The sequence below is a fragment of the Culex quinquefasciatus genome, chromosome 3, assembly GCF_015732765.1.
Source record: "Culex quinquefasciatus strain JHB chromosome 3, VPISU_Cqui_1.0_pri_paternal, whole genome shotgun sequence".
Classification (NCBI taxonomy): domain Eukaryota; kingdom Metazoa; phylum Arthropoda; class Insecta; order Diptera; family Culicidae; genus Culex; species Culex quinquefasciatus.
Genome location: NC_051863.1, coordinates 45,887,479 through 45,900,967, shown reverse-complemented (window position 1 = coordinate 45,900,967; position 13,489 = coordinate 45,887,479). Strand labels below are relative to the sequence as shown.

The 13,489-nt window shown below is 39.9% G+C and overlaps 3 protein-coding genes across 4 annotated transcripts in view; all 3 read left to right on the top strand.

The window, feature by feature from the left end:
- LOC6044711 (cytochrome P450 4C1) overlaps positions 1-2,953 on the top strand; it is a 31,811-nt gene extending 28,858 nt beyond the window's left edge. For both annotated transcript variants that reach the window (XM_038262531.1, XM_001862142.2), the window contains exons 4-5: positions 2,094-2,514; positions 2,580-2,953. In XM_038262531.1, the coding sequence (XP_038118459.1) occupies positions 2,094-2,514; positions 2,580-2,749 (591 nt within the window). In that variant the 3' untranslated portion in view covers positions 2,750-2,953. The remainder of the gene's footprint in view (positions 1-2,093; positions 2,515-2,579) is intronic.
- A 5,793-nt stretch (positions 2,954-8,746) lies between these two features.
- Positions 8,747-10,309, top strand: LOC6044712. The gene is made up of 3 exons (XM_001862143.2): positions 8,747-8,824; positions 8,881-9,966; positions 10,021-10,309. Exons 1-3 carry the CDS (start codon positions 8,789-8,791, stop codon positions 10,240-10,242), a joined length of 1,344 nt encoding a protein of 447 aa, XP_001862178.2. The 5' UTR covers positions 8,747-8,788; the 3' UTR covers positions 10,243-10,309.
- A 92-nt stretch (positions 10,310-10,401) lies between these two features.
- LOC6044713 (cytochrome P450 4c21) lies at positions 10,402-12,436 on the top strand. The gene is made up of 6 exons (XM_038262532.1): positions 10,402-10,929; positions 10,991-11,240; positions 11,295-11,421; positions 11,489-11,635; positions 11,732-12,155; positions 12,217-12,436. Exons 1-6 carry the CDS (start codon positions 10,584-10,586, stop codon positions 12,375-12,377), a joined length of 1,455 nt encoding a protein of 484 aa, XP_038118460.1. The 5' UTR covers positions 10,402-10,583; the 3' UTR covers positions 12,378-12,436.
- Positions 12,437-13,489: the final 1,053 nt, after the last annotated feature.

Sequence of the window (13,489 nt, the reverse complement as noted above, 5' to 3'; positions counted from 1 at the left end):
ATCCAAAAATTTAATAGGAAAAAATAGGGTAAAAATAAGACGAAAAACACTAAAATCGCTATATCTCTGGAAATACATTTTGGAAAAGCTTCAAATTTTGGGCCCAAACAGTTTATGGCGCATGTTTTCGAACGGCTTTTTGTTTGAAACTGAATTCTTTAAATTTGATGATGTTATCTGTAAAATAGTCCAAAAAATACCTCTAAAAATGGCTTTGACCACATTTACTGGTCGAAAATTGTGAATCGAAAAATAAAATGTTCGTCTCCGACCCCACGGCTACAGATCTGGCTTTTAAAAATTGTGGGTTTTACGAGCGGTTTTCCAGTGATGGAAGACACAAATTTTTAAGAGCGGATACAGACATCGGCCATGTATTTCAGAAAAAGAGCTCTCAAAAATCAGACTTTGAGTTCCGGGTTTCGGGCCGAAATTCAATCGAAAGAGCGCATCTAAACCTTCAATTTAGTAATAGGATTTTTTCCTGGGACGAATCCTCGCCGTGCACGAATTTTTTTAGATTTCTGAAAAAAGTGTTTTTTCCAAAAGCAAACCTTAAACCTTTCTTTTGTAAGAAAGGCAAAAAGAAAGATTTTTCAGTCTCGTTGATATTTTTATGCTTCACAAAAAATTTTAACGAAAAAAAAATCGTGACATTACCATAAAATTTATCTTTTGATCTTAAAAATTTAAAAATTTCACAGTATAGGCGGGCATTTTTCTTTCAGTGTATTTTTTTTAAAAGCCTGTCTAATTTCGTACAAGTTTGTCATTGACCACTTTTTGATACGATGCAATGGCTTAGAGATACAGCAATATTTAAATTACAAAATACAAAAAATAAAATAAAACTCTTACGCCCTTCTCAATTGTCATTATCGAGTGCAACTGGCTCCATATACACAAAAATGGCTTATATAGGCCTAGGATAACATGTCTTAAAAGTTTAATTAAAATCGGAGAGGGTCGGGAACAAAAGTACCAGAAAAATTCCTGATTTGAACTGGAATTGCTCCTATTATACTTCTCTATGGCTCAAAAGTTGCGGTTTTTGTCCCAGTCCCAAAATATACCAAAAAAGAAATCAAAATTTTTAAAAATTCTAATTTTGGGAAATTGTTTTATTTTGTATAAAAAATTCAAATTAAAATTCGACAAGATTTTTTTCCGTGTACCTTTGTTTTCTAAATAGTCCTCATCAATATCTACAACTTTGCTTAACTGGTGTCGATCAGAAAATTCCATTTAAAAGTTATAGATTTTCGAATATTTACGTACCATTTTTGTATGGACAGCTGCCAAAATTGTATTGAGACTTGTATGGTCATAGGGAAAGCCCCCTCAAAGTATGAGCCAAATAAAAAATAAAATAAATGAAAATGGTCAAAATTTGCTGATTTTTTTTAATAAATTGCTCTTTTTCATTGCATAGGCGTATTTAGGTGAAATTAAAAAAAAAGTTTTTTAATTTAATTTAATTAAGGTGGTCGGTGCCTTCCTTTAATTTCAAGAGTAAACCCTTTTCCCCGCCTCTTCACCAAAAGTGTCCAAATCTAGGTCCAAATGGTTTATGGAGGTCCCCTAAAGCGATCGAATGTCTCAATAAAAGTTTTGAATAAAAATTTCAACTACCTGCAGACTTAATGTTAAGAATATACAGACACCGCCACGGTGCTCAAAATACCGTTATAATGAACGTTATAATGCAATGCAACTCTGAGCAAAACTTAAAACATTCGCTGATGTGGTTTTTGGGATACAGCCCTTTTAAGATGTTACATCCGATTTTCAATTAGAAATCCAAAACAATCGATACAATTTCAGCAATTTAAAGAATATGCATTTTGAGATAATGATAGATTTTGCTTTATATGACTGTAAATTATTTCTGGACCAAGTTTCAGAAGGTTTGCTGATGTAGTTTTAGAGACACAGCCATTTTAATATGTTATTTCTGACTTTTTGCAATGAATATTAAAGCTTTTCGATTTTTTTTAAGGGTTGCTTTTCCTTCGTGAACTATTTTTAAAATGCAAAATCTGAACATTTTCATTAAAGTTCATTAAACTAACTACTCGCCAACTACTCCACAGGGTAACGAAACTTCCGCCACCCAAGCCGCCCACACGGCCCTCCTGCTGGCAATGCACCCGGACATCCAGGAGAAGGCCGTTGCCGAACTTCGCGAAGTGTTCCCGACGCCCAACACCGAGTACAGTCACGAGGTGCTGAAGCAGCTGGTCTACCTCGAACGCATCATCAAGGAGTCCCAGCGGCTGTGTCCGGTGGCGGCGGTTTACGGCCGGAAGACGCTGAACGACCTGCAGCTCGACGAGTTCGTCATCCCGAAGGGCAACCTGTTTATTTTGAACATTTTCGCGCTGCACCGCCGGAAAGAGTTCTGGGGAGAGGATGCCGACCAGTTCGTGCCGGATCGGTTCCTGCCCGAGAACAGCAAGAACCGGCACCCGTTCGCGTACCTGCCGTTCAGCGGTGGCGCTAGGGGCTGTATTGGTGAGTTGAATCGATTGTGTTTAGAAAGTTGATTCTACCCTACTGTTTCCCCCTCGCCTTCATAGGAAGCCGATACGCCATGATGAGCCTGAAGACGATTCTATCTGAAATGCTGCGCAACTACAAGCTCACCACCGACATCCGGTACGAGGACATGGAGTTCAAGTTCAAGGTATCGATGCACTTGGCGTACGACCATCGTGTGTTTCTTGAACCGAGAAACCTGTACGGTTGAGGAGAGGTAGAGGAGGGAGAGAGAGACCACAACTTGAAGCCATTTCAGAAGCCTAATCCAACACTGCTGATATAAAACTGATCCAAATACGAGCCACTTGTACCGTTGTTACCAAGAACAAATAAACCCTTTTTTAAACTTTAAGTATGTTGGGTGTTGCAAAAGCGCTAACGTTGAACAACAATAAAGAAACCTGATAAAACATGCGGTTTGTTTGTTTAACAAGTCGAAATTGAATTAATTTCGATTCGATTACATTCATGGCAGTCACGCCATGTTTGCCTGTGCGATATGCGATCGTAGTAGGTGCCGAAAGCAAGCATGTTATCACACCAGTCCAAGTAGCAAGTAGCCCGTGGAACCGTTGCTGGGCAGTTCTGCACGCAATCCAAAGCTCGCGCCGGCGGTCTAAAAGGTATAATTAGCCATTACGCCTGATCGATGTCGAGCAACCCTTGTTGAGGAGCTACCGTGGTGAGCAAAGCAAGAATGGTAAGGTACGGTGAGCTTCAGAGAAGGAGTTGGCAAGGTTTCTTGGGCATTCTTAAGATGCAGCGAAAAAAAAAAAGAGATTCGATTACAAGGTAAGCTTGTGAACGCATTTTGAAATAACTGTTCTAGATATCCTTTAAAGTCGTTGCAACGTACCAGGAATTTAATTTTGTCTGAAAAATTGGTGTTATATTCTACTTCTACTGTATTCTACTGTACTATTTTATTATTTTAACCTTGACCCTTAACCCTTAAAATTTTATTTGAACATCATTAAATTTGTGTTATGCTAAGTCAACGGAAATTTACTTCCGAAAAGCCACCAACAAAAAAACATTATAGTTACGTTATTTTCAAGAACCAGAATTCAATGTTGGGCTAGTAAATCATACTTATAATTATGGGGACCGGTCGGACAGGTAAATTAAAAATTTACGCGTGCTCGAGACAAATTACATTCACCCTAGCAGAGCCCTACCATCGAAAGCACCCATGAAAACATGCACACATTGGCTTCTCGAAGTCTGAGCTAAGCGACTTGAACCATAAAGTGTGGTTAACGCAAAAGTTATGACTCCTTGAGCGCATATTTTCCCAACCTCCCCTCGCGTTGATGGTTTTCCATCATGGCGCAATCACAGCTGAGGGAAAATCAGCACAGGAATCTAACTTATTGGCAGGTTGAGCGAAGATAAGCTAACTGACACTAGTAAATTAGCAGTCGGAGACGGTGGGGATCTGATGATGGACCAAGTTCGATGCGGGTTTGCAACCTGCAACAAACCCGCTCGACTTCATCAATGGTCTTGGCAGGTATGTTCAATTACAACATCAAACTGGTCTGGTGCGAACTTGTCAGTGCGCTCTGAATCAATGCATCGAGAGCACTTTCGGTCGGATTGACCTTCAAAGATAATGCGGTGCTGTAGATTGGAAAATTGATAATGTTTTAACCAAATAGTGCTTGGAAATTAAAAAAAAAACTTAACCTTAAAGGGTCATTCTTCGCCCACTCTTACAACAGTGGCTCGACCCTTCTTCGATTTGCGTGGAAGTTTGTTCTGAGGTGTAATGTTGATGATCACGAAGCCATGGTCAACCTTTCGATACCTTGTAGCGAGGGGCGGTACGACAATGATTTGCAGCCTGAAATGGAAGTAGGTTTGAGATTTGGTGTCAGAACGACTTTCATTTAATTTTTTTTTTCATTTTTTTCCATTTTTCATCAACAACATTACAAAAACAGTGTTCTTTACTCAAAATATGGCAGTGTAAAAAATTGGGAAACCAATTAATTTCAACAAATTTTGCTCTTTTAACCCTTCTGAGTCACATGGATCAACTTCCAGTCACGTAGAGCCGATACCGGATGTTCCGGATACCGATTATGGAGGTTATTGGAGTTAGACAGAATTTGGTCATAAATCTTATTGAAACTTCATTGTCATCCTCAAAATCTATCATCGATGCAAAAAAAACCAATCCGACCCCAGTATGGCCACTAGGGTGTAATAATACAATCGATTTTCCAGCTCAGCAATTTTTCAGTTCCTTTTGGGGTCCTAAGTGGTATGGCCTAATGCTCTTCAACTTTGTTTTTTTCGTTTTATTATTAACTGATCACATTTACTTTATTTACTTCAAATTGTTTTACATTATTGCATTGAATCGAATACATTTGGGTAAAAAAGAAAAAAATAACTTTAACAACTAAACCTAACATAACTAGAAAAAATAAATTCATTGAAATATTCAAAATCATTAGAACGAGTAAGCTACGAACTGTATTTTAAGATGAATGCTCCAAGCGTTCTTACTTGTTCTGTACGAGTTTTGCAACTACACAGTGTAGTTGTCATCTCGATGAAAATGTTTAGAAGTTCTTGTGGTGAAAACAGGTCAATACTGCCTTCACCCGTTGATGTTGGTTGGTTTTCCCTCGGTTGCTGACTGAAGCCTGGAGGTGTTGTATTCTCTGCAACTCTTTGCCGCTGATTCAACGGCAATGGCTGCAGATTTGGAACCACTGAAACTGATCCTGCTCCTGGTGACGCCAAAGCAGGAAAATCCACGTCCGTGGTGGTGTTTTGCGACGATTTGGTTGGTGCCTCGTCGTCGATTGCTGCCAAATTTTTACAAACTCAGCACGTTTTGGGCAGCTTCGATTCTTGGTGGAATGGTCGCCGCCGCAATTGAAGCATTTCGCTTCGATGTTATCGTTGATTGTTTCGCAAGCTTGAGTTTGTGCTCACCTCCGCAGGTCGCAGTTCCTTCCACTATGTCTAAACTGCAAGCAGTTCGAACATTGCGTCACGTCACGGTGCACTGGACGATAACGTTCCCAAGTCACGATGATTGTTTTGAGCTCTTCTTTCAGCACACTCACATCCATGTCATACAGGCCACGGAGGACCTGTTTCATGGGGCGTTTACCTGGATCGTCATGGCTGTTGTATTCAATCTTTGTGTTGTTCAGGAAATCCCGAACGTAGTTGTAATCCTTTCTGGTAGGTAGCAGAATTTTGAGTCCATCAGCACACAAGCGAATAGAAGCTCGTAAAGCACCAGATTTGATAAACCCGGTAAGCCACTTTCGTACCGAATCTGATGAATTTTTTTTCAAAAAATTGTGTGGCAACTTTTCCCGTCGTTCAAATTCTTCCTTCTCGCTCAAGTCCACAGGGAGGGTAGCAAACGGGTTTCCAGATGAATTTTGAGCGTCCTTGCTCAAACTGCCTGGCTTTGCAGGTAGCGCTTCGGCATTCTTTAGCTTCTTCAAATCTGCCGATCCTGCTGGTGAGGACCGCCTCTTTTTCTTGCCGTGAGGCATTTTTGCACTTTTTAAGCACTTTTCAGGAGCTTATATCCAGGAGTATCTCACTGATTGGTGGTCCACAAAGGAATCAGTTTTGAACACGTTGTATCCTTTTATAGGAGCAAGTTGGCACCATACTCTCTTCGAGAAAGTTGTAGAGCACATTCCAGACCATCCGAATATGAATCCAGTTTTAATGTAGCGTGAAACGTGGATTTTTTAAATATCAATATCCAAAAAAATGGTTTTCCTCATACAAATTTATATGGAAAATTGAATAGCTTTGCGCAAAGTGGGGACTTAACCAATCGTTCTCAAACATTGGGGAGTTGTTTAGGACCCCAAATGGAACTGAAAAGTTGCTGTGCTCACTAAATTTTGACAACTTGTTTTTCATACAACCATATTACACCCTAATGGTACCCCCTGATGTTCTGGATACCGGTTTCCGTTGGGCCATTTTTCTACACCACTCAAAATGGTCAAGCATTTCTCTAACCATCATGGGATTTGAAATATATTCACTACTTTCTTTGTTTAGATTGATATTTTTCGACGAATATAAACACAATTTTTAAAACGTTTTTTCTTACGTTTCGGCCTACTTTTCTCCTTTCGGCCATCATCAGTATCTTAAAACCCTTCCTCCAGCTGCTACTCCTCCTGCTGGGTTGCCTGGACTGGCCAAAAAACTTATAAAATCACACGATTCTTAAAAAAACCTTTTCATCAAAATTTTGAAAAAGAGCGCAAGAGCCGTTCAAAAGAGCGGCTCTTTTTAATGAGCGAACAAAAAGGAGCGGCTCCAAAAAAAAGCGATTTTTCCCACCTCTACAAAGTACTGTATTTTCCTGAAAATACAAAAATAAAATCGAAATTTGCAATTTGGAAATCAAACGAATTGAAATTTCGAATGCTTTAAAATTTATTGTAGGTTTTTTTTAATAACTAAATTTTTGCAAACTACAGTCATCCCACATATTCGGAACACCCACAAATTTGGAACACTTTTGTGGTAATTTGTCAATAGGATGCAAAATGCAACTTTTCTTTCGACCCTACTATTTGTAGGACCTTTATTTGGACATTCTCTTGCTATTTCACAAGTAAAAGTAATACTTTTTAAACAAAAACCTGCCTTTCAAGACTATTTCATCCAGAGCAACACTACCTCCAAATTGCCTGTTCCATGATTGTAAGATTTTATTGTGCCTCCCACAATTGTGGAACACCTAAATTTAACTGATGTTTTCACAATAAAGTTATCAGACGATTTTATTTTATTAAAATAAAACATTACTAATCATGAGTTTTATTGGTTTCAGAGTGTGAAGTCAGTATTTTGTAAAAAAAGTACTCCTGGAGAGAAAAAAAGTTTGTTTACATCGTAACAAAAAAGTGATCCAAATTTGTGGATTTTGAGGGTCAAAGTTTTTCTTTAAAAAAAAATAATATAAAAGTTAAAATTTGCAGCTGTTCGATACAGCATTCGAAAGATCGCAAGAAAAGCTTTCACAAGAAGGGAAAAGCGAATCATTAGGTTCAATTATCGATTTTCTATGATTTTTTGAACGGCCAATGATCTGTAAACTGTTCCGAATATGAGGGATGACTGTACCCTGTTTTTTTCGAAAATATTAAAATTTTCAAAAAAAAAAAATACAAAAAATACAGTCATTTGTGAACAATTTAGTATTTTCCATAAAAAAACTCTAATAAAGTGAAAAAGCAAACAAAATGTCTCTTCGTTTGATGCCCTTGTTGCAAATTTTGATAATTTGAGTGTTTTCGAAAAAATACGGAATTTGTGAAAATTTTAGCTTTTAACAAAAACAAATCAAATAAAATGTAAAAGACAGATTCTGCCGTGACGTTACAACGGTTTGACGCTTCTTTTAAGTTTTTTTTGCTGTAACTCGGAAATTTCAAAGAAAACACCTCAATTTTTATACAGATTCGGAAAGTTGATTAAAATTGCCATAAGAACCAACATTAGGCTAAGGGTTTCACGATTCGGTTGCTGTTCTACGAGCAACTCGATAACAGATTCGATCCCGAAACCTTTGCCTTATCGAATCTCCACCGTTTCGGCTGCCATGGTTCGATGAATCATAATGGTCATTCGCCAGTAGCAGTAAACCGTTTCAATGGACGAATGAACACAAATTTGTGTTCGAGTGCGTACTCAAAACCCATAAATCAGACACTATTGGTTTGGCGAATCATAAAATTCAATTTCTCAACACACATAAGCAACGACAAGTTCACCCTTTTTCCCACCAGAGGCTCTGCTGTTGCCTCCGCGCTTCGTTAACTCTACAACGAAAATTGTAGGCTCCATAGCGGTTTGCTCGCGTGAGTCCAAAACAAACTTGAATCGGGGAGGGCGAATTGTTGTTGAGGTACCAACATATTAAGGAAAAACCGCTAATGAAATTGTCACCGCTCGTTGAGCTGAACGGTGGTTTTGGATTTGATCGTTTTAGCTAAATGGTTGCGGGGAAAATGAGGGAAATGTTGTTTTCTTTTACTATGAGAGCTGAGTTGAATTTGCTCTGAATGATGTACGGGGTGACGTTAGAACGTTTTGATAACTGTTATTTCCGAATGGGGAAATTGCAACGTTGGGAATGATTTGCGGAAGTGGTCATTTGATGCATCATGCCGCTGGATGAAACGAATCAAAAGTGCATTACTCTTATCAATTTTAAGCTATCAGTCGTACTAACAAGATGTTTTCACATATCCTCATAGTGACGTTGATTCTGGTGAGTTTTTTTTTTCATGGAATCGTTACAGGACATCTCAAAACTTTAAATTCCAGGGCACAGCACTGGCTCAACTCCCCCCAAAAGTCATCAAAATGAAGGAATCTCTCTCGAAAGAGCTTCAATCTATACCGGAAGTAGTTTCGAAGCATCGTTCAAATCACGCAGCTCAGATCGAAACGAACGCACGGGTTCACCAGCTGTTCAACGAGTTCATCGAGCAGAACCAGCATGGTTTGGACGCCGTACTGCGCGTTCTTCAGCTGATTGACCACGACCTGGAGAACGTCATCCAGGACTGCGTTCGAATCTTCGACATTGAGTCGCTGCAGTCGAGCAATCGAATCTTTGTGAACGTCACGAAACCGCTGCTGGATCAGGTTGAACGGCTGTGCCAGATTGTAACGGAGAATCGAATTGAGGAGCTTGAAGCGAGTTTAGAACAGGTTGAACGTACTGCCCGTTGCTATCGGGAGCAGTTGGATCAAACGCTGAAGGACATTGCCGTCATTTTGAGCAAGCTTGAAGACAGTTCGTTCTCTACGAGGATTCAATCGAAGGAAGTTCAGATGTTGGATCACCTGAGCAGTTTAAACTCTTCTCTGCTCGAACCGATAGAGCAGAACTTTACAAACTACTTTTCCAAGTGGATTAGTGGTTATCGAAACTTCACTTTGTCGATACCGGAGGACTTTTCCGAAGAACAACCGGATGTTTCAAACTTGTTCGACTTTTTGGACTTCTTGGACAACGAAACTAGCATCCTGCAAGGTGAATTGCATGAATTTCTTGAATTTTGGTTCTCTGAAATCGAGGAAGTGGTTTTGGCCATAAGCAACGGCACCGAAGAGGTCGTGGGATTTTTGAAGGTAAAGCTCCTCGACGATCTGTTGGACGGTAACTCTGAGCTGAAGTGCGCAGCTAGCTATCTCCAGCTCATTGATCCCGCCATTCTGGACATGTTCAACGGATTCTACCAGTGCGTTGAGTTCGAAGAGGAGATGACGAAAGCATTCCAGCAGGTTTCCTCCGTTTTGGACTCCACGGATAAGGTGATCACGTTTCTAATGAGGAGTTATCTAACGTGTGCAAAAGTAGTCGCAGAATTTGACGAGTTCACACTAGACGATTGCCTTCTTGGGGTAAGAATTCTGTCAAAGTTTGAATCTAATCTAAACGTAACTTTTCCAAAACAGATGGACGAGCTGCTGGAGCAAACACAGGAGTTTGTCGAGCATAAGACGTCCGAGATCTATTACCACGTGGAGGATGCACTGATCTTCAACGGGGTCATGATTGAGGCCTGTTTGGGCAACAAGCTGCGCGAGAGTGTGTTGAGCTTTGGCAAGCAGGTTCAGCAGTACTACAGCTGCAACGGAGTTCAGACGGACGGCCCAGTAATGCTTCCAATGTTTTAGTGTAGTGACATCATGAAATTATTACATGAAATATATACTGAAAACAAAGATCCAAATAATTTGATCTTTTCAACAAACTTTAATTTGAACTCACCATTTCTGAGTTCATACAGAGGAAGCTCATAGCCTCAAAACCACAAATCTAGCAATTAATAACACAGTAAGTAATCTCGACACATCTTGCCGCTGAATAAATTTTTGTTTACAAATTAATCACGCATTTGATCACGAGCTAACGCTAGCATGCAAAGATGAATGAAGCTAACGCTTCTGATGTTTGCTTGCTAGTTCCTCCCATTCAGTAATTGTCGGAATTTAGAGCAAACCAGGTGTGAAAAGCCATGTTTTCGCTTTGTTTACTTGGGGCAATCGTGTTGTTCCTCCTGTACTGGAAACTCGCAAGAGTGCCATCTTACTTGGCTGGAATTCCGCGAGCTCAACCGTGGTATCCCGTGTTGGGAAATGCGCTGCTGTTGGTGGGAAAATCCCCGGAAACGTTCTTCAACGCTGTCAACGCACTGTTTGCCCTCCATAACCGTCTGTTCCAGCTGTGGTTCGGCCCCAGACCGGTCATCGGTGTGTCCCATCCGGATCTGGTGGAGAAGGTTCTCACCAGCACGGCCTGTCTAGAGAAACCGTACTTTTATCGATTCTCACGAGTGGATCAGGGACTGTGGGCGGCCAGTAGTACGGTTCTTGAGTTAATTAAGCGTTGATTCATGGAAATTGAAGAGTTTGAAATTTTCAGAAACTTTGTGGCAAAGCCAGCGCAAAGCGGTCAATGCGGCATTTTCCACTCGAGTTCTGAACGACTTCATTCCGACAATCAACGAGTGCACGGAGGATTTGATAAGCCAGCTGACCTCTGTTGATGGTGCTGAGGTTAACGTGCTGGAGTATGCAATACCTTGTGCCCTGAAGATGGTTTGTGGTACAACGCTGGGAATCAGCGTGACCGAGAGTGCTGATATGGAAGAGTTTATCAAGAGTTTTAACAGGCAATTTTAATAAATTTTCAAAGTGATTTTCACTAAACTGATAATTTTCAACAGTCTTGCAGAAATCGTTGGTAATCGCTTCAATACACTCTATCTTCAACCAGATGTAGTTTATCGTCCCACACCAAATTTCCGCGAAGAAATGAAACATCGTGAAAAGTGCTACAATTTTACTAAAAAGGTTTGCTACTTATTTTTTTTTTTTTGAAAGCTTTCTCATTTTCTATTTCAATCTTCTTTTTTTTAAGATTCTGAACGAAAAGAAACATCAGAACAGCGCAAGCTCCAGCAAAAACTCTAAAATATTTATTGAACATCTTTTGGATAACGATTTGGTGAAACGCAATTTTTCAGACACCGAAATAGTCCAAAATGCTTACAGCATGATTGCAGCGGTGAGTATCGTGAACACTTTGCAGTTCACGCATAGTTCTGCGTCATTTCGATTGATTCAAAATTGATAAAACTTTTGATTAATGTCTGTTCCACAGGGCAGCGAAACGACGGCCTACACCATCGCTAATGCGTGTTTGCTACTCGCTCTACATCCGGATGTACAAAACAAGCTCCACTCGGAAATTACGCAAATCTTCCCAGACGCGCACCCCGATATCTCACCCCAATCCCTGTCATCTCTTCATGAAACGGAAAGCTTCCTCAAAGAACTGCTACGGCTCTACCCGATCGCACCGATAATTGCCCGAGAAACGGGGGAAAGCTTCGAGCTGGATGGGGTGCGATTTCCCAAGGGAACGATATTTTTGCTAAACTTTTACCAGCTGCACCGGCGCCAGGATCTTTGGGGTGCGGACAGTACTCGATTTAATCCGGATCGATTCAGCGGGGAACGCAGCAAGGAACCACAGCACTCGTTTGCGTATCTTCCGTTCAGTGGAGGGCCGAGAAATTGCATTGGTCAGTGGCGAAAAGTAGGTTACCAAATGTATGTGGGTTATACGATTTTATTCATTTTCAGGACATCGTTACGCCATGATGACTCTCAAGATCATGCTTGTACATCTGTTGAGAAATTTCAAGTTGACTACGAGCTTAACAATGGAGGACGTGAAGTTCAAGTTTGCAATGTTGTTGACTCTGATGCCGGAGCATTCTATTCGGTTTGAAAGACGAAATTGAATTATTTTCATTTCTGCAAACAATAAATAAAATTTCAATAAAAATCAGGTTGCCCAGAATATGGAACTTTTTCTCAAAACCTCGCTCCACACGTGTGCACACGCTGAATATTGTTCCTTGAGCTATTTTGGGACTCTGGGCCAAATATGAGCAAAATTGGACAACATTTACCCATTGATACACGAAAGTGAAGTTTGTATGGGAAAATCAAAAAAATGTATGGGCAACCCAATTTACGTATGACTTGGCCAGCACGATGTGCTTTTTCCATCAAAATATTCTTAAAAGTGAGTTTTCCATTGGGAATTTAATGCTCTAAAACTTTGTATAACATACCGAATCGGTTAAACTCGATCCTGAAAAGTTATTACGGATTTCAAAAAGCCATTTTTATATGAAAACATTTTTTTTAAACAGATTTAGGCCCGGTTATGAGTGGGATGATCTCAACCAATTCCACTCAAAATTTGCACAGATGCTTAAAATATCCCAAAAACCGTTTCTTGTGGACAACTGATCAAACAAATACCCCCCCCCCCCCCTTCTCTCATCCCCCTGGTTTACGGATGGCCCCTTGCCTAAAAAAATAATCCGAATTTTTGGTGAAAATGAAAATCAATCCAATATGTTTGGTTTCAGTTCACTTCGCAAACTTATTTAAAAAAATCAAATCTGATTTTAAAAAAAACCATAGTGACAGTTTAACATATCAGTTAATTTTTTTGTTTTAGTTGTGCTATCTTTGAAATCAATAAAATCAAATTATTCACTCTACAGCCTTACCTTGGCGTTCTCGGGACCATCAGGGATCGAACCCAAGCAAACTGGGTGAGAGGCAATCACGCTTACCCCTACACCACGGTTCCCGGATGCTATCTTTGAAATTTATACCATATTTGTGTTTTTCTGGTGGTACTAATATAATATTTATTTTATACAGGGTAATTCTTCGTCAACTCACACGAAATCGGATGAAATTGCCCCGAAGAATTTCAAATAACGTATTTTTCAACGTAAAAAAACTAAAATAGTTCAAAAAAATATGCCTTTTCTCGTCACATACCTATTGGGACCAAGCAAGCAACACTAATATTACGAAAAGGCCAACATTC

Coding starts and splice junctions, on each gene's coding strand:
- LOC6044712 (XM_001862143.2), top strand. CDS start 8,789: ATGTTTTCACATATCCTCATAGTGACGTTGATTCTG. Junction 8,825..8,880: donor TCATAGTGACGTTGATTCTG/GTGAGTTTTTTT, acceptor TTTAAATTCCAG/GGCACAGCACTGGCTCAACT. Junction 9,967..10,020: donor TAGACGATTGCCTTCTTGGG/GTAAGAATTCTG, acceptor TTTCCAAAACAG/ATGGACGAGCTGCTGGAGCA.
- LOC6044713 (XM_038262532.1), top strand. CDS start 10,584: ATGTTTTCGCTTTGTTTACTTGGGGCAATCGTGTTGTTCCTCCTGTAC. Junction 11,422..11,488: donor GCTACAATTTTACTAAAAAG/GTTTGCTACTTA, acceptor CTTTTTTTTAAG/ATTCTGAACGAAAAGAAACA. Junction 12,156..12,216: donor AGGGCCGAGAAATTGCATTG/GTCAGTGGCGAA, acceptor ATTCATTTTCAG/GACATCGTTACGCCATGATG.